The 25,170-nt window shown below is 31.2% G+C and overlaps 2 protein-coding genes across 2 annotated transcripts; one reads left to right on the forward strand and one right to left on the reverse strand.

The window, feature by feature from the left end:
* Positions 1–1,587: 1,587 nt before the first annotated feature.
* Positions 1,588–3,342, forward strand: LOC105626153 (ABC transporter F family member 4-like). The gene is made up of 4 exons (XM_012207465.1): positions 1,588–1,592; positions 1,920–2,057; positions 2,346–2,996; positions 3,126–3,342. The coding sequence occupies exons 1-4, from the start codon at positions 1,588–1,590 to the stop codon at positions 3,340–3,342; spliced, it is 1,011 nt and encodes a 336-aa protein (XP_012062855.1).
* Positions 3,343–3,807: 465 nt separating this feature from the next.
* Positions 3,808–25,170, reverse strand: LOC105625948 (cubilin). Its single transcript, XM_012207258.1, has 52 exons — positions 25,103–25,170; positions 24,663–24,792; positions 24,315–24,500; positions 23,927–23,983; positions 23,701–23,841; positions 23,538–23,641; positions 23,076–23,226; positions 22,705–22,947; positions 22,006–22,321; positions 21,200–21,522; positions 20,535–20,882; positions 20,245–20,398; positions 19,853–20,043; positions 19,263–19,779; positions 18,891–19,116; positions 18,361–18,678; positions 18,132–18,292; positions 17,724–18,059; positions 16,877–17,370; positions 16,371–16,763; positions 15,990–16,263; positions 15,623–15,895; positions 15,034–15,545; positions 14,587–14,788; positions 13,883–14,254; positions 13,604–13,800; positions 13,331–13,482; positions 13,063–13,251; positions 12,770–12,951; positions 12,374–12,592; positions 12,132–12,278; positions 11,934–12,009; positions 11,545–11,656; positions 11,301–11,463; positions 10,888–11,124; positions 10,705–10,778; positions 10,352–10,581; positions 9,969–10,181; positions 9,718–9,853; positions 9,210–9,543; positions 8,182–8,373; positions 7,844–8,000; positions 7,593–7,770; positions 7,178–7,414; positions 6,735–6,897; positions 6,254–6,468; positions 6,014–6,088; positions 5,852–5,916; positions 5,532–5,772; positions 5,224–5,386; positions 4,683–4,924; positions 3,808–4,412 (listed from the first exon to the last, which is right to left on the reverse strand). The coding sequence occupies exons 1-52, from the start codon at positions 25,168–25,170 to the stop codon at positions 4,221–4,223; spliced, it is 11,271 nt and encodes a 3,756-aa protein (XP_012062648.1). The 3' UTR covers positions 3,808–4,220.

Here is a 25,170-nt window from a genome sequence, read left to right on the forward strand (position 1 = left end):
TTCGAATCTGTAAACTTAAATCGTCGTTATAAGATGTCATCTGCTTGATAAATAACAAAACAGTAAATGATTTCTGAGATATTAGTATAAAAAGTGAAAACAGGTAATAAACACGTCTATAATTGAAACAATTTAATACTTGAAATTTTATTTTGAACATACAATAGGTACAAAAAGTATTCGTTAAGACAATTTTTTATTTAGAAAAACTTTATTTGTAGAAAATAAATATTAAATAACAATGTTATACAACGAGCATGTTTTATCCTAATATAAATAAAAGAAGTTGCGTTTCATGATCTAAATTTCTTAACTACAAATACTTGTTCCGTTCAAATAATACAATTTTTCATTTTCGTTTATTTTTAATACATTTTCATTATTACACATCTTATTAAATAAAATGATTTTGAGAAATGTACAATTTTATTTTTTGTCAATAAATTGTTAATCAATTTACTTTAACTCTATGCATATATTTAATTTATTTATAATATTAATTTTGATAAAGCTGAATATAATTTTAGTAGGAACAGAAAAGAAACAAAGAGATCTTATAATTATATTATTAGAAATTTTATAGTAAATTTTATATTGAGAAAATTTAAAAAGCATATCATATGTTGTTATTTAGAAGAGTGTAACTGTTGCTCATTATTTATTTGAAATAATAATTTCGATAAAAAACAGTTAACAATTTACGATGTGATATAATTTTAAGACAGATATTTAAAAAAAGGCATACCATTTTTAATAAGAAAGGAAAGAGATTATAGGATTATTATATTTATCTTTGTAACACTTGAAATTTATCGTTAAAAATTTAAAAGGTTAAAAAAGGCATTGTCGAATTATGTAGCTTTTGTTAAGAGAGTATTATAATTATCATACACTCAAATTTATTAGTATTAATTCATTTATAGACGTCATAAGATATTTTTTTTCATTACAATTTTATCAAGACTTCTCGTAAATGAGCACGTAAAAGTTGTTTATTACCTTTACTGTCGTGTGCTTATTAACGTCTTATTAAAGTACTTATTAACGTCAGAAGCTGTGTACTGTCAGTCAATTTTGCTGTTGACATTAGATTAGATATTCGCAGAACAAGATATCTACCGCGATTGAAATATATGAATTATATATAATTTTAACTATGAAAGTTAGCCGATATATTACATCGTTACATGAAAATACATATATCTAATGGAAGCATAGATATATGTGAGAAAATAGTGCTTATCACCTTAGTATCGAATTTTAAAACATCTCAGGTCATGTCTGCGATTATATGTGAATTTAATCAAAGTGTTATATTCGTATTTGAATCTCGTTGCGCATTAACGTTAAAACATTTTCCGTCCTTCCTAGAAGATTTCCTATAGATAGCATGTGATATCGAATTCGCAAAATCACTGACGTGAGTGTACCATATTCGTTGTATTTATCAAGATATCTTTGATGACAACGTATAAGATATAAGAGGCAAGTAATATCCGAGCAGAGATAGTGTTAGGCTAGACCGTGATACGTGCGGGAAGAAACTCAAAGTGCGATCAAATACAATTGATACAGATAATTATCACAATGAGGTAAGAAAAAGGTTTTCTGAAAACTAAAGAATATCTATTTCAAGAATGAAATAGATATTTAATTTGCTCTTTGTGTGATGATCTTTTATGATTTTTCAAATTATACACAACTAGATTTTAAAATGTTTTCAAATTTTACGAAGAAGTATAAATTAATCGTTGTATATTAGAGTGTATATTGCTAATTAAATTTAATTCAGAATAAAATGTTTAATTCTTGTTTGTTTATGAAAAATAAATTAGAATAGAAAAAATTAATTTTTAATCTCACACGTCTCAAAATTTCTGATAAGAATATGAAATAAAAGACTAAATTTATCTGTACAGATTGTGGATATTATTGACTGCATTCTTATTAGTCGCAATACTCGTTGCGGAAACTTCTGCAAAAAAATCGAGTAAGGATGTGGAATCAAGAAACGGTGGTGAAAAAGAGAGAAAGGTCGATGTAGAATATCATACAAAGTAAGTAACCGATGAACAGAATAGGAACATTTATTCAAATTCTCGTCATATATTCAACATTTTTATTTTATTTTTCAGTGTAGCAAATTTAATTATCACTTTTGGATAAGCTTTATAACTTTTTACGTTTTCTAAACAAATACCTAAATAAATAAATCATTAGTTTTAGCCATTTCGATTGATTAATGTTTGTTATTTATTTTAAATTTGTATTTTTAATAGAAATGTTGATTTCTATTAAAGATTGACTATATAACTAAATTTCTATATAATTGAAATATTTTTTAGGGATAAACAATCCAAAAAAAGAGACAAACATGTGAAAGAGCAGAAGAAAAGGAAAAATAGCTCAGAACGAAACAATGAAGACCCTTCCGAAAAACATTTACATGCGAAAAATTCTTATAAACCAGAACAGAAATGGAAAAACAAGCGGACCAAACGTGAAGAAAATGGTGACATGATAAATGAAGAAGGAAATAGAAATATCGAAAAGAAATTAAAATACTTGAAAGATAAAACAGGAACGCAAAATAAGAAAGATAAAAATGCTCAAGAGCGATCAAAAGAATCCGAAACATTACTTGAAGATCCTCAAAGATCTGAAGTTCATCAAAAATCGAAGAAAAGCTTAAAAGAGGAGAAACATAGGAAGAAATCGAAAAATAATGAGGAAGTAGAAAATCCAAATAATGACGTTCCAAGAAGGAAAACAAAGCACTCCAAATCAGATAATTCTGAACAAGTTAACGATGCTGTTCATAAAAACGAAAGAAAGATAAAACATGATAGGAAAAAGAGAAAGGAAGAGGTATCCAAGAACACAGAATCTAAAGGAAAAAAGGAAGAATTATTCAAAGCTGATGTAACATCTACAGATTCTGAGCAAGAAAACATTCTGAGCAAGACAAAGACGGATAAACAGGAAGTTCAAGAAATATCGACGAGAAGCAAGAAAAATAGAAAGAAGCGTGAAGTAGCGCAAGAAGAAGAAGCTGATATAACATCTGCAGATTCCGGGAAAGAAGAAACTGTCGACAAAACAAAAAAAGATAAAACTCAAGAAACATCAAAGGAGTGCAAGAAAAATATAAAAAAGCGTGAAATAGTGCAAGAAGAAGAAGAAGAAACTGAGGAAGAGCCAGTGAAAGAAAATTTTATTATAGAGGAAGACAATGTAAATGAAATTGAAACAAATGAGAACGAAATAGATAAAGAAGATCTTTCAATTCCAATTAACGACGACATAGATCTCACGTATCTGGATACGCTTTCTGAGAACTAAGTTGATAAAGTAAGAAAATATAATCTTCTATCCTTCTGTTAAAATGAAATGAATCACTTGCGCAAACATCAGTGCAATGATGAAGCATATAGATAATCAATTGATAAAAGCTAAAAAAGTGTGTAATGTTTTCAAATTTAATTAATTTTTTAAAAATATTATATTAAAATTTTGTTTAAAAAAAGTGTTTCAAAACATGAAATAATTTAAATAAATAATTTAAATTTTTTACCAGAGAAATCATAATACTGTTAAATACTTATAAATTAAAAGAAAGATTGTCATTTTTACTCTAATAAACATCACATTGTTTTATCATTTTTGCAAAATTTATTGATTTAAAACTTATAGATTAAAATGACATTGCATGACACATTTGAAACTGTTGAACATGTCTTGTACGTCAGAGAACATATCTTGTTCGAGCATGCTCGTCATACACTTGGTACAACGAAGGATAGAAAATACAATCTGTCATTTACTGTCTCTGTCTACAAAGAAGAGCACATCCAAATATATGCTCTATGGATGACGAAGAGCAGAGATGTGTAGCATCAAAATAATAACATTCATATTAATGATAATATTATAATAATGTTCATATATTAATAATAATATTATTACGAATCTTTTAAATAAATATTTATATATTAATGATAATATTATATTATGAAGATTTCGAACATAATGCTTTCTAACGGCCAAATTTATTTATTTTATATATCTATAGTAAATTATACATAAATTTTAGAATATCTTCCACTAAATTTAAAAACATTACTTTTTACAGTCTTGATGTCTCCTTTATAAATTTTCTATTACATCGATGGGATGCACTGAAAACATAATTCGTAATTATCTTTATTCGTTATTATCTTTTATCTCATATCTATGTGACTTGTGGTTTCCATAAAAGAATATAAATTCTCATCGTGCAAAGGCAAATGTTTATGCTTACCAGTTGATTGTGCCATGAATACAATTACCCATCCTGATCCAATATTGTTCACTGTCGAAGTATATTTAACAAGAACTCGATTGGTATCAGCCTCAAGTCTCGCTGGATCGTCCTAGACAAAAAATAACTTTAATTATACTTGCATAATTAAAATATATTTAATTTTATATTATATAACTAAATACATTGTAAAAATATGTTTAATTACATATTTTATGAAAATAAGATTTTAAGAAACATTTGAAATATAATTTAAAGAAAAATAAAAAATCATAGTTATTATACATAACAGATTCTTCATAAAAAAATTCTCTAATCAGTTCTTTTAATGATAGACTTTATCGACAGCGATATTTGAAAATTATTTTACGAAATCACTCACTCCACCGCAATACGTGCTACGTAAAAGTTCTCCGCTAGGGACGACATCGTAAACTTTGAGATTATTGTTGCTGCAGTTCTTCTTCGTGCCGATGTCGAAGACAAGGAATTGAAGAATGATCTTAAAGCCTTGCGGTACGCTCACGTCCCAAGTGCATACGGTATTGTTGCGATACGTACGGGGATACAATGGCGAGGTGAATCTGCCACCGTAATTGAATATACGACCGCCGCAACCTCGACCTGCGTAATTTTGATTTTGAGATGTTTTATATGAAAACGACGCTGCGAGCCGATTTGCGTATACATTTCGTTTGTGTTATAACTCGCACGGTGTCTGAAGCAATGCCGCGAGATCGCAATCGGATTTTCGTGCGGTCTCCCGCGAAAATAAACCGCAACATTTCACATGGCGCGTATCTCGAGATGCCGCAGTATCGTAAATCATCCCCCGCGCGTTATAATTTCTCCGCATCTGGTAGCGTACATTAATCGGATGCAATGAGAGAGGACTTGTGCACGCTGCCACGAACGCGTCCTACCTGCATCCGTGGTCGTGTAAATGATGTCATAACTTTGATAAGAGCTGGCGCTCTCGGTCCAGGAGTGCAAAGTGAGTTTGTTGCCAGAGCTGAAAATCGGGCTTGGCATTGCCGTGCTGCAGAGCGTCGTTATAAGCGGTCCACTTGAGTCACCCTCGTGTACCTGTGAAATATACAAATCTATTTAGAAACTTGAACTTACAACGCGTATCAATACACGTTTTACGTCACACGGATTTTCAAAGTAAATTGAATAATTTCTGTATTCTCTCAAACATGATTTCCTTAGCAAGTGTAAAGGAACATACTTGCAGCGCGTTGCGCGTGCACTGCTCTGGGTCGTAAATGCTGAAATGATTGAAGTACAAAGAAATGGTACGATTTGCTGGAACAGTGATTGTGATCCAGCAGCTTGTAAATCCATTATGAAGGATTCGTCCCTGCTCATTCGTATAATTTCGATCGCAATTCGCTGTACTGTATTCCAGCTTAAAACCTTTATGGTTGTTGGACATTGATCTAAATGTTATTTTGACCTTGTCGCTGTAACTATAATAAGAGAGAATATTCAGTTTGAAATAATTCTCAAAAATCATTGTAATGAACTAATGAAGATAAGTTTAGGTACCTGTAATAATCGTGTGGTAATTCACTGCCACAATATTTGTATGAGGCGAAAGGTAACCGGCTACCCTAAAAGATAACATAAAATAAGATATTTTATGTGTGTAATATAAATGTGGATTACTAGCAAAACGAAACGCATTAGTTCCTAATGCAGAAAACTTACCATCTCGACGGTAATTGGGTGGCTTCTTCCGCCACTATAAATAAAGTTTGTCCCGAATCCTTCATTTATATATTTCTGTTTGTTAAAAAAAGATAATAGTTTAATTTTTTATTATTTGTTTTTTAGAAATATTTATTTTTTAATATTAAGAATAATTATATTTTTAAAATGATATTATCAATCATTAGAATAATTATTTTAATATATAATATTAATAGTAATATTTATATCAGTATTTACCTTTTCCTCAGTAATTTCTAAATACTCATTTTCACATTTGTTAGAATCCGCCAAATCAAAATCTATAAATCGGATTCGCATTCTATCTCTATATCTATCGGCAAATTGCAAAGTCCAACGACATAGTGTTCCAGCTAAATGCGTATTTGGATAATCCGGCGAAGTAAGTACATGAATTGTTTCGTTTACTAATCGAGTACTTAAGCTGCACAATGCTGCAAGAAAATCACATAAGAAAAGTCATCAAAGAAAGAACATTGATAAAGTAAAATTTAAATAAAAATTCAAGAAAGTTTTATCTTTGTAACATTTATGTTTTAAATTTGTTAAAAGTGTTTCACAAAAATTTTAATAAAAAGGAGATATGAATTTGTAGATATACAAATAAAATTTATCGTAAAAACAAATACATTCAGGTATATTTTGTTTTATATACAATATAGTGATATTAGAACAATTGATAAAGTATAAAATTTCTTACAATCGACAGTATTCAATGTGGCTATTGCACCGGCACCTTCAGTAACACCGTCAGTATAAAATCTAATCCACAATTTGTTTGAAGTAGATATCATGGGAGATGGCACTGAATTACCACAAAATTGACCAATAAGATCGGCATAAGGTCCACCACCATCTCGAACCTGAGAACAATAAAACACACATTATTTTTATAATATATGTTAATATAATTGTAATTTTATTGAACTAATATTTTCTACATATTCTTTTTTCTTGCAATATTATATGTGTGCGTGCGTGCGTGCGTGTGTGTGTATTAAAGTCAGATATAATCTTGTTACTTTACAAATGATGTTGCAAGGAAAAGCAAGTAAATATTAAAGTACAATATTAATATACAATCTTATTATCAGCATTTCTAAAAGTACCAGACGTAGATGTATCAGATGCGCAAATATTTACCTCGAGATAATCACCGTTGCATTTATCACGTTGAGTAATATTATTAATTGAGTTCTTGATATCAATGCTATTAATTGTAAACAATATACTTTTGGCTAAAGATGTCACTACAGTCCAGTGGCATTCTTCGAATGGTTGATAAGTTGCCTCCTGTTGAGTTCTAAACGATTCAGATTGAATCGAAGTTAAATTGACTAATCCTCCGCAACCACCGGCTGGACTTGTCGTGAATAACACCTAAAAAAGCTCATTATTAGTATCACAGTTATAATTATAATTATAATTTTTAATTTAATTGAAAATATATCAATAAAGTGGATTGCAAAAGAGATAGCAGATAATTATATGAAAAGGATACTGTTATTATTAAATCAAATATAACTTCGGAATGACATTTAGTACAACAGACTTATACCTTGGCTGTAAAACCTTCGAAATGCCTTGAACTATCAGCATTAAAGTTAACGACCATGGAATTAGATTCGGATTTAAATGTTGGTAAATTACCAGTCAAGTTACCGCAAACCAGAGCAGTTCGTTTGTTCGGATTAATAAAATCACCTTCGTAAACGGCGACATTATCGAAATAACAACTGCAAATTAATGATAAAAGTTTAATAAAATTTTTAATAGAAACTCGCTGACATAGATTTGTGAAAAGCTTACTTTGTGCTGAACTCTAGAATAAACTTCTCGAAGCGCACAAGTACACTCTTGCCTTGAGGCGCTTTAATGACCCAAGTGCAATTCATACGTCCAAAGTATTCTTCTCCATGCATCAAAGGCTTAAGCTCAGTGGGTTTTGTGATAATACCACCACATCCTATTAGTTACAACAGTTTCATTATGGTTTTTCATTTTTTTCTCTCTAATTGTCTTAATAATTTTCCTCAATACATCAAATCTGTATTTTTTATCATATTTTCTAACAATTATATTATATTGTTTATATTTTAGTTTTCGTAATTGTCATTAATATACAAGAAACTTCTAGAGAGACTTACTATTGAGGAAATATTTAAACTGGAAACCGCTCCGCTGCACATATTTGTCCGTCATGAATATAATCTCTATTCGTGACATGGCTCTTAAAAGTGGTGGTTTACTGTTACCGCAAAAAGTTTTTACCTCCTCTATCATGTATACCCTTTCCGATACTATGATAGTGACATTGTCAAAACGACAATCTCCACGAGCTGTTAAAAGTAATTTTTGTTAAAAGTAATTTTTGTAATTTTCATTATATTGTTTATTTTAAAGATTTTGAGATAATAAAATTAATTTATGTCACAAACATAATATTGTCATAGTTTTATGAAAAAAATCTGGCTTTACATTATGCAGAGTATACATTATGAATCTCCGGGGTTTTAATATTGCCTTAAAAAAGGTAATGTAAATTTCTTTTTTGTTTATGCTTTGTCACATATGCTCAAGTTTGTATTAGAAAAGAAAAAGTTCCATTCCCTGACCGCTAATTCTCCTGATATCTTTCCTTTAAATTTTTTTTCTAGAGGTATATCAAAGATATAGTTTTCTCCACCAAAATGCCAAACATGAATGCTTTATGCAACCGAATTGCGGCCGCTATTGTTACAATGACTAACGACATGCTGCAGCGCATCTGGCGAAGTGAAATACCGAAAACTCGATATATCCTTCGTGCCACTAAAGGCGCTCATGTGAGAGTTTGATAACATGTGAGAATTTGACAATTTTTTGTAAAAAACTTTTCTAGTTGTTCGTTACAATAAAAAAATTAAGTAAGTATATATATATATATATATATATATGTGTTTATTTTTATTTCTTATTATTTAAAAGTAACAGAAGTTATTGTATATACGCCCTGTATATAATATATTTATTTATATATATTTATTTAATATTCTCTGTATTTTCCTGTATTTAATATTCTTTGATTAGAGAATATTAAAACTTTTAAAAGTTCCATGAAGATATAATAATTATAAAAAGGATACTATAGTATTTCACAGAATCTGAAAAGATAGTGATGACTATTAAAACTTACCGCGTTCGAGTTGGAAATCAGTAAATTCGACGACAATGTCATCATTTGGCGCAACAATGGTGTAATTACAGAAAATGCTAGGTGGATAGAAGTTTGGATACGATGGCGATTGAATGATATTAACTTTCTCAGTTGCTTCAAAAACACCGCCGCAATTCTCACTCCAGATGGCATGAAAACCGTCCGATTGTATTGCCTCGTTCGAATGGAAAATCACCTTCATGCGATTCGATGTCGAGTTAAAGGGCGCAGGTGTATTCCTGCCGCAAACTTTTCCGAGATCCTTCCATTCACCATTGTTATAACTTCCTTCTTCTCCGATCCAATCAAATACCTGTAACGTTATTATTATTATTATTATTTCTTTAATCTACAATGTTCTCTATATTCACGTTTTTTATTTGTCATTGCGTGAATTTTTTATTGTAGTGAATAAAATAAATTACAAAGCAAATTAATTTAAATAAATATTTAATGTTTATTATAAATATGATAATAATAATCAGACCTGCACATAATCTTTCTCGCAATTAGGACTAGTTTCCAAGCTAAACCGATCGACGAAAGTTAAACCTAAGTGATAGCCATTTTCACCTATTATTTCCCATGTACATTCGCCGTTGTTTGGATATTGTTTGGGAAATCTGAAATTGCGGGAATAAATCATCTATAATAAATCATCTTTTTTTTAAATTGTGTTATTATAGTTTCTATATTATAGTTATATTATAGTTTCTATTTTAAGGAAACGGTAATTACTCTGGAGACGCGATTTCGCGACTGCGACCACGTAAAGCTCCACCGCAGCCTGTACTGGCAATCATTACATCAAACTCGAAGCTGCCTGTACCCTCAGATGCAAAATATTCTATCCATAGCTGATTCGATATACTGTTAATGTTATATTTTTGAAGTTCACTTGTGGTATGAAGACAATACTTTGCGATTTGTGGTGCTGTCGCTCCGCCATTTCTGATGATGAACGATAAATATACATTAAATATACATAAAATGATTTGATATATAATATAAAACATCTTCAACATAAATAAGTGAAGAAGGCCAATCAAAGCAGATCATGATGTTTAATAATATTTTTGTATAAACTTTTCAACTTCCAGTTCGAGCAAAAAGTATCTTACTTGATTATAAGATAATTCCTGTTACAGTTACTTTCAAGCTCAAGTTTTTTGAAAGAGAGTTTGATTGTTTCTCCTTCAGGATAATCTACATGCCAAACGCAATTTATCGGATAGGAAATATTCGTTGGTGATCTGATGGTGTATCTTGATTCTCGCAAAACACCACCACAAGGTTGCCATTGATATTGTAAATTGAAATCCATACGTTTTCCATAAGTACCATTCATTATCTAAAAGTTGAAATAATAAAATTATTTTTTTACATTTAACAAAATGCAAATAATTTTAATTTACGTAGAGATTCTTGAAACTATTTATCCATTATATACATATAAGTGATAAGAACACATTACCGTCAATTCGTTTATTAATTTCGGACTTCTCAAATATCTCGGTTCTGTTATATTTCCACAAATCATTCCAATACCTACGCAATATTTAACGTTAATATATATTAATTGACTTTTATGTATTGTTTCTAAAAATTGTTATCAATGAGCAAAAATAACGAATTATATTAATGTTTTTTATTTTACCATGAATTTCAATATATTGAGGATAAATGCAACTTCTTCTAATAATTTGAGAATGCTCAGATCCGCCCAAAATTCCGGTGACTTTTATTGTCAATGTCAAGCGAGTATCTCCAACAGAACTGATCATATTTTCGGGTGGTTCCAATTTCCAGTTGCAAACATATGAAGATTGATTAAAAGGTGGACTTGTAGGACCTGTTATATTTCCTTCAATTGTTCTCAGACTTCCACCACAAGCTACGATAAAAATTAATTAAAATTTTTTTTCATTGTATGTTTTATCTAAATAAAAGTTGATATACTAAATTAAATATAGTTTGAAAATGTATTTCTAAATTGAAATGTATTTTAAATTGCATTGTTACATAAAGTACATGGATATGGAAATGACGATAGTAGCTTTTAAAACTTACGAGCCGGAGCCTCAGCCCTATACCGAAGCTTGAAACCTCGATGTCCGGCGGAGGACCAATAACTGATAATCATAGTATTACTGGAACTTCTTATCTCATCTATATTTGTTCCCCCTTGTCCCAAGATCCTAATCCTCGATTTAAAGCGGAAATCATTATAAAACTGCAGGAAAGAAGAATTTCATTATGTATTCTTTTGCCGGAATAAATATTGTTTATTTCTTATTGACGTGGTATTACTTACCGTGAGTGCGTACCCCACGTGTGATGGTCCAGGATCGTTAACAACGTCTATATCCATAATATTCACCACAACTTGATAATCCATCGGTAACGTAATTCGCCAATCGCAATATCTATGGTATCATTAATCATATAATCTTTATCTAAATATCATCAATATTTAGGTAAAGATTGTATAAATATCACTCCAATTTTAAATATATAAAAAATGTATGTATTATCATCATGCTCATTTAAATAATTAATTAATTTATAATTTTTATATCTAAATATTAAACATAAAATAATTTAAATACAGTAATACATTACTGATACGTTATTTTTTATAATATATATAAATATTCAATAAATAAAATATTCTACCAAAAATTTGATTAAAAAGAAATTTACCTTGATTTTGTACGTGGATTAGGATATCCAGGTGATTTAATTATTCCATTTAGCGCAGTTATTGAACCACCACACGCTATACAAATAGATAATAATTTTTAGTATATAAGTCAAAACTATATAAATAACGTGCAAATGATGCGCAATAAGATATATTTAAATATATATTAGTTTAATATATAATTTTGTTTTACTAACTTTCTTGGCTAGCAGTGAAGTTTAGATTGAAGCCTTTATAACTAACGAATGGTAAGTTATTGCTCTGGAAGTACACATACACTTCGTTTGATGATGATTCGATTATGTCCGGTTTATGAAGACCGCAATAAGAACCAATTATTGAAGCTAAAAAGGAAAAATATTTTCATTCTGTCACGTCATAATAACGGAAAAGCTTATATCCAAATCTATTTAATCAATCGTTGCTAGTCATTACTTACTGGTATTATTTTCTACAAGCTTTTCTCCAATTTTAACATGATCAGTGAGACGACATTGACGTAAGCCAGGAAGCTGTATATCGCGGAATTCTAATTTCAAGTTATGATCCGTTGGCGCTACTATCAGCCACGTGCAGTTTATGTTTGTAGGATACGAATGCGGATAATTCGGAGATTTAATAGTGCCTTTAGTAGCACGCAAAATTCCACCACAAACCTCTGTACAAATATGTATACTTTATGAACTGTTTCTATTTTTAATATAAAATTATTAATAGTATATAATATAAATATATATTTTTTATTTAATAAATTTTATTTAATAAAATTATCAACTATTTATAACCAGGTTTAATATTAAAATAAACTTATATAAAATACATTTGTTTTACTTACCTCCTAAAGTAATTACAGCTTTGAAACCATTCTTAGGTTCTGGCACATCTGTATAAAAATGGACATATATCATATTGCCATTAGTACTCATACTACTAGGTGCTATATCTTTACAAAATGTTCCCATGAGTTGCGAGCCATCGGTTCCACCATCTCTTACTTCAACGTATTCTCTCTCGCAACTAAAAAGAAATTATGGTATATATAGAAACAATATTTTAATAAATTAAAATATATTTTTAATATTTTTTTCGAGAAATTTGTTTTATTTTTTTACAATGATCGTATCTTACTTCTCGGACTGACTTAAATCAAATCTATCCAAGAAATGAATAGTAAGCCTTTCGCCAGCTGGAGCAGTAGCTTTCCAAACACATTCGCTATAAGTTGGAGGGATGTTTGGATAGTTGGGAGATGTTATCTCCCATTTTTTCTGTTTGTTTGTTAAGATAAACTCGCCGCCACAGCTCATGCTTACTTCTCTAAAATATAGAAAGTAAATTAATGTTTCAGTAAATTAAACAAATGTCAATTTAAAAAATTGTATTATGTAAAAATCACCTGTAAGTAAGCTTAAAGCCAAAATTAAGACCAACACCCGTAGCCTTAATATAAAAACGATTTCCGGTAGTTTCTAATTCTGCTGGTAATACTGTACCACAATACTTCCCGGTGCCTAACAAAGGCGAAAGCATTCCTTCTCCATTTTTTAACTAAAATTATATACATATAAATTATCTTTTTTAATTTTAAATTTTCTCTCTTTTTCTTTCGTAATAATTTTTTTGTTTATAATTATATCGACTCTAAAGTCTATTAATATAATGTACTAACCAGTAAATAATTATCACTGCATGTATGATCAGGCATTTCTTGTATTGACATTTCCTCAATCTGAACTTTGATAGTTCTGCCGGGTTTCACTGTCACAGTCCATTCACAGGTAAAGTGCCACGTGCGAATTGACCTTACAAAAGAAGAATTATCATATTGAATTACGCCGTTGGATCCACTTAATTGACCTCCACAATCTATAAACATCAATGAGAACGTTTACATATATTTATAATCAAAATCATGATTTTATTAATAGATTAATAGGGTATTTGCAACCTCGATATACATATGCGTTGAAACCAGTTTTATTGACGAACTCGTCCGTGTTGAATTTCACAGTCATCATATTGCTCCCGCTGATCAAAGACGCACTGGAGTTAGCCAAGCACAATTTACTTTCCAAATGAGCACCAGTTGCTGATGTCAATGCATTTCCTGAATAAACGGAAACCGAATCCGCCTCGCAATTGCTAGTTTCTTCCAAATCCATAGTCATTATTCTCAATACCAAATGTGTTCCAGGTGGCGATGTGAAGACCCAATTGCAATGCAAATTGGCAGCATAGCCAGTCGGCCAACCAGGAGAACTGAAGGAATATGTACTGTTGCGGTCACCCATTAGAGCTATTTCCTTGTTGCATTCCGACACTGCAAATAAAATAAATTGTAATTAAATATATATATATATATATATATATATATATAGTGTGTGTGTGTGTGTGTGTGTGTGTGTGTGTGTGTGTGTGTGTGTGTGTGTGTGTGTGTGTGTGTGTGTGTGTGTGTGTGTGTGTGCGCGTATGTGCGTGCGTGCGTGCATTCTCACACATATATTATAGAAGTTATTTAATTCAAAATGGATAATAACGTTCCAATTAGTATTAGCTTTTGTATTAATATTAAGTTAATCATAAAAAAATACATTATTTAAATATATTTATTTTTTATAACAACAAAACAAGTATATAAAAATTGAATCTTACATCTAATTTCCTTGTTAGTCGTCTGATCGGAATTATTTCTTAATATCTGAAGCCATGTGAGATCAAACCAATGTCCCAGTCTGATAAACTCTGACGTCATCGTGATATAAATCACATTGCTAGATGAATCTATTGGTTCTGGCAAACTGTAGCCGCATATTTTAGATAGAAGTGGTGCTTCATTATCATATCCATCATATATCTAATTAAAAATAAATAAAACTGCTTAATAATTAATTAAAATAGCACATGAATATTTCGTTTTGATTGCAAAAACCTATAAGTATTACAAAAATCTATTAAGTATCAATATTTATTATTAATTTAACGTATATAACATATATTGATATACTGTTAAATATACACATAACTATATTTATACATTAATCATATTATATTATATTTATCCTTAAATTGTGGTTATTTATATTTTGTAAAGATACTTACATTAATACTCGAGAAACAATATTCACCAACGTTTTCTATGTGTAAATTTGTGAATTCGAGATGTACAAGCCAATCCATTTCAACAGTGATGCGCCATGAGAACGCAGCAGATTGTCTATACGGTAGCGGATACAACGGCGAGGTAATGCGTCCTGTAGGTCCTTCCAATTCGTTCCCTCCGATGATATTGTATTCAGCCTTGAAACCCTTAGCAGTGCCTGAATCATCGCTCTTAAACTTGATCCATAGTTTGCTGGAAGACGTAATTTCCGCGGCATCTTTGCCGCAAGAAACACTAATGAGCTTTCCTATTCCACTGTCTTCCCGTACCTCGACATAGTCCAGATCGCAATTTTCGCTCGACTCGATATCGAACTCGGAGAACATGAGAGTAATCCTATTACCGGGGGACGTATTCAGAATCCAAACGCATTCTGCGTTCAGAGGATAACTATTTGGATAACTAGGAGAGGTAATTATTCCTTGTTGGGATGTGTAATTTCCTCCGCATGCTAAAAAATATAAATGGAATTAAAGACATTTTTTAATAAACGTACATATTTTATATATATATTTTAATCCAGTGTACCTGTATTCAGGACGGAATACATAGCGACAAAGTGACCTATGAACTCGTAGAAAACGGTACGTAGTGTGAGTGAATTTCCAGTACTTGTAATCGGCGGTGGTGCGACGTTGTTGCACCATTTTCCTAGAGATGGTCCATCTGTGCTCTCACCCTCAAATACCTGGAGGGAGAGCCAAAAACATGGACTTGAATCGTGATATTGTGATTCATATCGAGTCAAAGCATCAGTTGGATCCATCTCCATATGTGTAAAAGTAATAGTTACATGATCGCCTGCAATAAAACATAGGGTAAAACCGTTAAAAAAAAAATAAAACAAATGTAATCATCTAAGGGCGAAATATGAATTAAAACAAAGTTTAATTACCTGGATTTTCAGCTATTAATGTCCATGTACAATTAGTGTTCTCATCATGTATATCACTATTGCCCGTCGCGGGCGTGAGGAAACCGTGATCTTTCACAATTATACGAGCACCGCAGGCTCTACTGTATTGAGCTTTGAAACCTTTGGCTGAAATTATGCTATCGCTCTGCATGACTACTAACATTTGATTACTACTTGAAACGTAGACCGGTGGTAACTGATTGCCGCAATGAGTTCCCAATAATGGATCATTTTTCGTTGAGCCATCAAAAATCTACAAAAATACGAGATAAAACTGTTAACATTTGTTAGTAGAATTAATTAAAAAATTAATTAAAATTATATTTTTATAAGTGATATAATTTAAAAATTATAGCGTACCTTAACGAAATCGTCACTGCAATTTTTACTATTCTCAACATCAAAGTCCAGAAACGTGAGATTTACTAGATGGTTGTTGTCGACTTCTAACAGCCATTCGCAATTCACAATATGCGGATAATTCTGCGGATAATTAGCTGAATGAATGATGCCAGAGATTGTTGTAAATTTACCACCACATATAATAGGAACTGTCCTATAACTAGCATTAAATCCTCGACTAGCGTATGATGAGTCCGAGTGAAACTTGACAAACATTTTGTTTCCATGACTAGTGTATATTACTGGCTTCTCCGAATAACAAAGCTCAGTCAGTTTTGGCGCATCTGCATCTTCGCCCTCATAAATTTGGACTTTATCAAAATAACAGCCTTTACGTTTCTCAGTATTAACCTGAGAGACAAAAGTTTCCATTTTTACATTACAAGTTTACATCTTCACATTAGCACTTCTTTTGTATTAATTTTTATATAATTTTTGCAAATACTTTTTTAGATTATACCTACTTCGTAAAATGTGAGTTCGATACTGAGCATGTAATCTACTTCGATCAGCCATTCGCAATCAACATTCATAGGATAAGCTGACGGATATCCAGGCGACGTAAAACTATCAGAGGGTTTAGTCAAATGCCCGCCACAACCATGCACCTTCCATTCAAGTCTGAAACCATTGTAAGCAATAAAGGAGTCCGTAACAAACGTTACGAACACTTGATGTTGTGTTGAATTAATTTTCATTGGGACATCGATAGTCCCACAGAATAGACCTAGCATGTTGTTGGGAGTATCATCGTCGCCTTCCATGATTTGGAGATAGTCATATGTGCAGTTCGACGTTTCTATTCTTGCCTCGAGATCAAAGTGCGAGAAAGTCAAATTAATTGCATTACCAATTGGTGCTTCAATGATCCAACTGCAGTTTGTCGAGTGCTCATATTTATTAGGGAAATTCGGTGATTCTATTACACCGTAGTAGCCGCGTAATTTGTTTTGGCATTCTGTATCATAAAAATAACAATTCAACAGTAAAAAATAGTTTACAATAATTAGTAGTAATTAAAATTAAAAAATAAACATTAATTTTCAAATTTCTTTTCATTCTTGAAAAATATGACCAAAAAATTTCAAATTTAAAAAAAAGAACAATAATATATAATAACATAAGGATAATAAGAATAATATTTAATAATATATAAGAAAGAGATTTATAAATGTTTAAAAAAGTGAAAATTTCTACTGATCTACATAACACATTTTTTTAATAATTGTAATTTATAACTTTTAAAGATAATACTAATAAATATTAAAGTTTTAATTAACATTTTGATTTAATAATACATATAATACATACGTGTTTCATATTTCAGATGGAAACCGCGGCCGGTATTGCTGTAATCGCTACGGAACCGAATGGTCATTTGATTGGATTTGGATTGAATAAGCTTCGGATACGTGATGCCGCAATAACGTCTTCCATTTGTGAGATGATTGATGCCTTCATATATTTCGATAAAGTCATATCGGCATTTCTCGTGATGTTCAAGATCGAGATCCACTATTATAATCTGCACTAAACTACCTGCTGCCACAGCGATCTTCCAATAGCAATCTGCGTTCGCTGCATAAGGTTCAGGATAATTTGGAGATATAATATCCCCAGTTACCGCGGTTATTGAGCTACCACATCCTGAAGACAAATATATAAATATAAGAATTGAAAAAATAGAGAACGTAATTAGAATTTTTTGTATGTTTATACCTTGAGTGGTGCTATCCCACTGTATTTCAAAACCTGTCATTGATCTCGAGAAATCCGAAACAAATCTAACATACATTTGATTTGCTTGACTCGGTATTTCAGTAGGTATGTCCGTGCCACAGAATTTGCCGATTAAAGGCGCTGAGTCATATCCACCATTTCTAAAATATGAGAAACAAAATAAAATGATAATTTGAAAAAGTAATATAATTAAATTTAGAATCATTACCTAATTTCTAAATAATCAAATGAGCAAGATGAATGTCTTTCTAATTCAAAATGATTGATCGTGAGAATAATTCTGTGTCGATTTTGCGCTTCAATAATCCAAACACAATCCTTTTTGTTCGGATAATAATTGGGATAATTTGGCGATCTAATAATGCCATTTGACTTTGAATAATGACCACCGCAGATCTTCGACATATCCATGAAAATATATGTAGCAACAAATCCTTCATTTGTAATAGTTATATCAGTATGGAAAAATATGGTAAGTGTACGATCTTGCGACGTTATTTCAGGTGGTTTAGTGTTACCACAATATCTGAAACATATAATTGTGATTTAAAAAAGAAATAAAACAAAAAAGTTATATGTGGAAATAATTTCAATACGTATTATAATATGTATAAAATTAATAGTATATATAAATTATATAATAAATAGCTTTTTGATAATTTAAATGATTGGAGCATTAATATTGCCTTTGTGTATATATAATAAATCGTTAAAAAGCAAAAAGATTAGTAATCATACGTGGCTATTATGTTTTCGTCACGCGAGGTATAATTTTCATAAATTTTGACGTAATCATTGACACAATCACTATGGTATTCTAAATTGAACGACATCCAGTTGAGTTGTATTATATATCCTGGCGGTGCTTGAATAGTCCAGATACAATCCTCGTTATCGAAATAACTTCCGTTTTCATGAGGAGGCTGAATCACACCGTTTGGCTCCTTTAGCAATCCGCCACATCCTTAATAAGAACAATTATTATTGTTGTATTTTTATTTTATTATTGTCTATTTTTGCGCAAAAGTTTAATTGTTCTGTACATAAAATGAATCAATCACGTTCACATCAAACATTTATAATTTGTCGCAGCAAAGAGATCTTACTTACTACGATTGATTGTTGTGTAGTTCAGTTTGAAACCTCGACCATTGATATTGCTATCGGTGGAAAACTTTATGTACATAAAATTGTGTGTGGAATAGTAAGGAGTATTGGGCATGTTTTCCTCATCGCCGCATAATGTGGCGAGTTGCGTTGCATTTTCATTATCACCATCGAAAATTTCGACGTAATCGTAATAACAGTTCTGATCTCTACCTTCGATGTCCATATCTTCTACAGTTAATACGATTCCTTTGTCAGATGGTTGTATAATTTCGTAAATACACGTTCTTGAATGATGATAAGGGTTCGGATAGAAGGGCGATTTGATAATTCCAGTATCTGCATGGAATTCGCCGCCGCATAAAGTTTCGTACGATAATATGAAACCTTCCTCTTCGTAAGACCAATCGGATTTGAACACTACAACTAAACTGTTTGAATTTGACTTGATCGCTGGCGGCATATCCGAGCCGCAATATCTACCGAGTAACTGAGAAAGCATGTTAGGTCCATCGTAAATCTGAAAAAGTACAAAGATTAACATTTTCATTCTTTCTGTAAAACATTAGAGTAATAAAAACAGAAGAGATTACCTCGACAAAGTCAAATTGACAACTGGAGGAAGTTTCGAGATCAAATTTCAACCATGATGCTCGGATTCGTTCGCCTGCTGGCAATTGTATCTTCCATTCACATTCCATATTTGGCTGATACGACGATAAGTGTCCTGGAGAATTGATTAATCCAGTGGCACTAGTGAAAATTCCACCACAACCAGGAATACCTATAAAATAATAAATATTACAATTATTTGAATAAAAAAAATAAAATTATATATTTAATTGTTAACAATAACAATTTATATAACAATTTATATAAAATTATAAAATTTCTAAATCAATTGTTTTAAATAAATAACGTAATTAATTGATACACTTATAAATCGTATAAACAAGTTGTCTCTCCGCAATTGTCCGCAATATACCTTCAATTATCGAATAATGAATTTGAAAGCCAGCATCTTGATTAGAACCGTCAGAATGGAAATGAATCATCGCTTCAGAACTCGGTGTAATCAGAGGCGATGGACGAGTATGATTGCAAAAAAGTTCTAAACGTTCCTCTTCTGCACCAGTAATCTATATATATAACGCCAGATATAGAATCAAAATCGATAATGAATATTAAAGCATAGATAATTATTGTATGATTTAGAAAATTTAATAATAGTATAAAATATTTATATAGATCATAATTAACTTATAAAGTATTTACTTCCACATAGTCGTTACAATTTTGCTCGAGCATCAGCTGACCAAAATGAAATTGAATTCTTTTTGAGGCAGCAACAATGATTGACCAGAAACAATCTCTGTTTGGAGGGTATCTTCCAGGTGAACCTGGCGACGTAATTGTGCCGTAATTATTTTCTAAAACACCTCCACAAATAGGCTCGATGCTCTTCCAACGGAAAGTAAATCCGTCGTGAGATATACTGTTGTCCGAATGGAACCACAAGTAGAGAGTATTGTGGGATGAGATGATTGTCCCATTTTCATTAGGCAATGTATGACCGCAAAATCTATTAATCATTTGACTACCAGCATTTCTGCCATCGTGAATCTAAAAGTATATACGCTTGTTATAAAGAGAATGATTTTTTATTTCTATTATTCTTCATATTTCAATTCATAATTCAATTCTTTCCATTTTTGAAGAATATAGAAATTTAAATAGCATTAGAGACACAGCACTAAAAAATATACTACAACTTCTTAATATGGATTTAAAAAATACATTTTAAGAGACTATAAAAATTCCAATATTATATAAATGCAGAAAAATTTTACAAGAATTTACAAAACTAAGTTCTTACAAACTTTTAATGAAAGAATCGCTTACGATTTTTTAATCACATTTTTTAAATATGCAAATCGCACCTGTAGAAAGTCAAATTTACAGTCTGTGGACTGCTCGAGATTAAAAGACGTAAAGGTGACGTTCAGAACCTTCGAGGGTTCCGTTATTAATACCCAGGCGCAACTCAGTCCATGCTGGTAAGTGCTACCGCCCATGGGAAATTGAAGTGTTCCCATGGGATTCCGTAACACACCGCCACACGCTTGCCGTGGCATTTCACACCTGCTTCCTGTGAAGCTAGTTGTACACTGACATGTCGCTTGTCCGTTTAAAACAGTGCAAATTCCGCTATTTCGACAAGGATTTGGCGTACATGGATCGATCGGTACATTACATGTAAGTCCTAAAAATTAATAAAAAACGCAGTGATACAAATATATATCTCACTGAAACAGAAGTGTTTGATATTTGTACGAATTCCATTTTTATAGTTATTATTATTATAATTACTATTATAATTAATAATAATTGCATTTATATTTGTACAAAAAAATAAATTGGCACTGAAAATAATTATAAATATAATAGTAAATAATTATAATTATAGTAATTGCAGCATTTTTCTCTCAGTATGTGTAATTCTCACTGTTTTTAATTTTTGTTAAGAATAAATTAAAAATTCCGGAATGAATACTTTTTATAAATTTAAAGTTCAGTTTTAACTTAAAATTTATATTACACATTTATTATTGTGCATTCAAGCATCAACTTATTCTACACCTTATTATTCATCACGTATGAGAAGCAGAGCGTTACGATTTATCACGACTTGTCTCACAAATCTATTTCCCCCTGTCTCTCTCATTTTCATTCCTAATACACATACCTGAGTATCCCGAGTTGCATCTGCAAGTGAAGCCATTTGCACCGTTTGGCACGCATGTACCATGAACGCAGGGGTTGCTAGAACACGCTGTATTAAGTGATACATCAGCTAATTGGCAACCGTTTGGTCCCATTCCATTTCCGACGTAATCCGGTGGGCACCGGCACAGCACGTAAGAACTTGTAAGCGATGGATTCTCAGTACAGGTAGCTAATGGATGGCATCCACCGTTGTTGATGGCACAACCACCGACAAAAATGCAACTCACGCCGTCGCCACGGTATCCTGGAGGACAAGCCCCACATGTTCTAGAACCCTATAATTAAAATCGTTGCAATAAAATAGCGAATTATAACGCGTTATTCTATTCACTATATTTTATCTTCATATATTTACTTTTAATTAAAAAATTTACTTTTAATTAAAAAATATATTTTTATGATGACAAAAATAAGAGACATTATTAAGACCATAATTTTTTTTACAATCATAAAATTTGTATTTGAAAACTTAAATTGAACTTAAATTGAAACTTAAATTGAAATTGAGATTTGAAATTAATCAATCTAAAGAAAGAAAATTAGTATCAAGTAATAAACTTTGCTTTGATTGGTCAAATTCAAATTCAATCTCAGTCTCAATCTCCAGTATGATACAAGCATAACTTTATTTTATGCTATGTAATATGTAATATATTACCATTGTGTTTATGCATTGTACATAAGGCGATATACTGCAGCCGCCATTGTTAATAAGACACTCGTCAATGTCGGTGCAATAATAACCATTGCCGCTATAGCCATGCGGGCATGCACCGCAAGTGAATGAACCACGAGTGTTACGACATGGAACCGGTGGATTTACGGAGCAAGGTGGATGGGCTGCTGCACATTCGTCTACATCTTTGGTGCAAGCTGGACTTGTACCGTCGCTTTCCCATCCCTAAGGGGTGATACAATAAAAAAAAGAAATGCTTTTGCTATAAATAAGTTACAAAAGCAAATTGTGCGTAAGTCTTATTCAGCTGAATAATTTATGACTAGACTTTATGAAAAAAAAGTAGAACGTACTTGATCACAAATGCATATATATCCAAGTGAAGAACCGCTTTTGGCAACGCATACACCATGCTCTCCGCAAAGCGCTTCGGAATTCTCTGTATTACATATTGATGTTTTCTGCGTGCAATGAAGGCCAAACCATCCCGGCAAGCAGTCGCATCTAATATCCGAATCAATATTCCGCACAATATATTCGAGAAATCATACTATAAAAGCCACTTGCGAAGTTCATTAGAATTAAAAAAAATAGAAATTTATAATAGAACTTTAGACTGGAATTTAAAATTACTGAAACTATTTTTACAAAATATTTTATAATTTTGTAAATTAAATAAAAAACCATATCTTTTTAAATTAAAAAAAAGATTTAAAACTTAATCAGTTGTAAATTTGTAAAATATCAGTAATTAAATGAAAATACGTTTTTTTACTTGCTGTAATAGAAATATAATAAAATTTAATATTGCATACCGATAAGATCCAGGCAAATTACGACAGGTTGCTCCGTTTTGACATCCGAGATCCGTACCAAGAAATCTTGCGCACTCGTTAACATCCGTCATACAATTTGGACCCTGAAATAATCGTAATTATTCTCACAAATTATTTTCATCAAAGTACTACGCTTACATACCTCCCAGTTTGATGGACAATGACATTGATAGGCATCATAGAGGTCTTCACAAGTACCACCATTTTGACATGGGTTACTTTGGCATTCGTTTTCTCGGAGTAGTGTTTGCATAGCTCTCAGTGAGTCTTCTAATGCTTTAAGCTTAAAAAATTTTATTCATTTTTAATTTTATTGTACAGATTGTCGTATATATCATTCACTATAAATAGATTCACATATTACGTACTCGGACGTTGATACGACGAATGCTGCTGCTTCTGGTTAAAGCCAATGAATTAAAATTCTAAAAAGATATTATTTAAAGAACAACTTAATACATTTAATTCCATATTTAATTCATTTTTTTATTTTTATGCAACACAATTAATATAACTTTATCTTTATTTAAAACGTTCTATTTAAAACGCTAAATTATAAACTAATAAGAAATAAATAATAATTGAACGTTATAAAAATTATTGAAGCGCTATTTAGATACATTATTATTATACAATCTCTCTTATTTCATTCTAAACATAAATAATTTTTTTTATTGGCATATTGATATAATTTGGTACCGGGATATAGAAAAATATGTCATCGCAAGCTGTTCATTCAATATTGCGCATTCTTACCGGTATACGTGATCTGTTTCCTGTGCGAATCGTATTGTTCATGTCAATACTTCTCTCGAGCAGAGCAACTCTTCTCTGTAAACCTGTAGTGCCCGTCACTATAGTCGTTAGTTGGTGAAGCGAATTCTCCATCTCAGCCAAATATCCCATCCGCCACCTGTCGATGATCCGCGTCGCATTTTGCGCCTGAAAAGTATCACACACACACACACACACACACACACACACACACACACACACACACACACACACACACACACACACACACACACACACACACACACAACTAATCCGTTTAACTAATTGTGTCTCAATTGCTGGATTTATATACAAATATTTATTCATTACCGCTGAGGCTACATGAAGAAGATTGATTTCATTGACATTCATGTAACCATCCCCTATCATCTTCAGCGTTATGTTTCTGTCCTTCGCGCTGGAGATTATGAGATGTCCATCTCGTGACTCCAAAACAGGTCTAAATTTTAAGCAAATTATTTATATATAAGAGTCTAATTGCGAAAAAATAGATAGAAAAAATAGATAGAAAAATAGTTTATAGAATATTAATGAAGCTTAACATCAAGCATTTTTTATCCGATTATATCTTATTTTTTTATCACATATTCTGATCCTTTCAAGAAATATTTATCGATTATGTTATATAAAATATTAAATATATTACTTTTTTAAATTTCATTCGATATTTAATATTATATATATTATACAAATGCAAATGTAATATTGGACGCGGATAATATACGTTATATTTTAATTAAGAAATATACCTCTCATCCATCCACGCATCGCATAAACTGAGGTATAATAACAGGAACCACATCGATGCTAAAGTCAT

The sequence above is a fragment of the Atta cephalotes genome (genome assembly GCF_000143395.1).
Source record: "Atta cephalotes unplaced genomic scaffold scaffold00004, whole genome shotgun sequence".
Classification (NCBI taxonomy): Eukaryota; Metazoa; Arthropoda; class Insecta; order Hymenoptera; family Formicidae; genus Atta; species Atta cephalotes.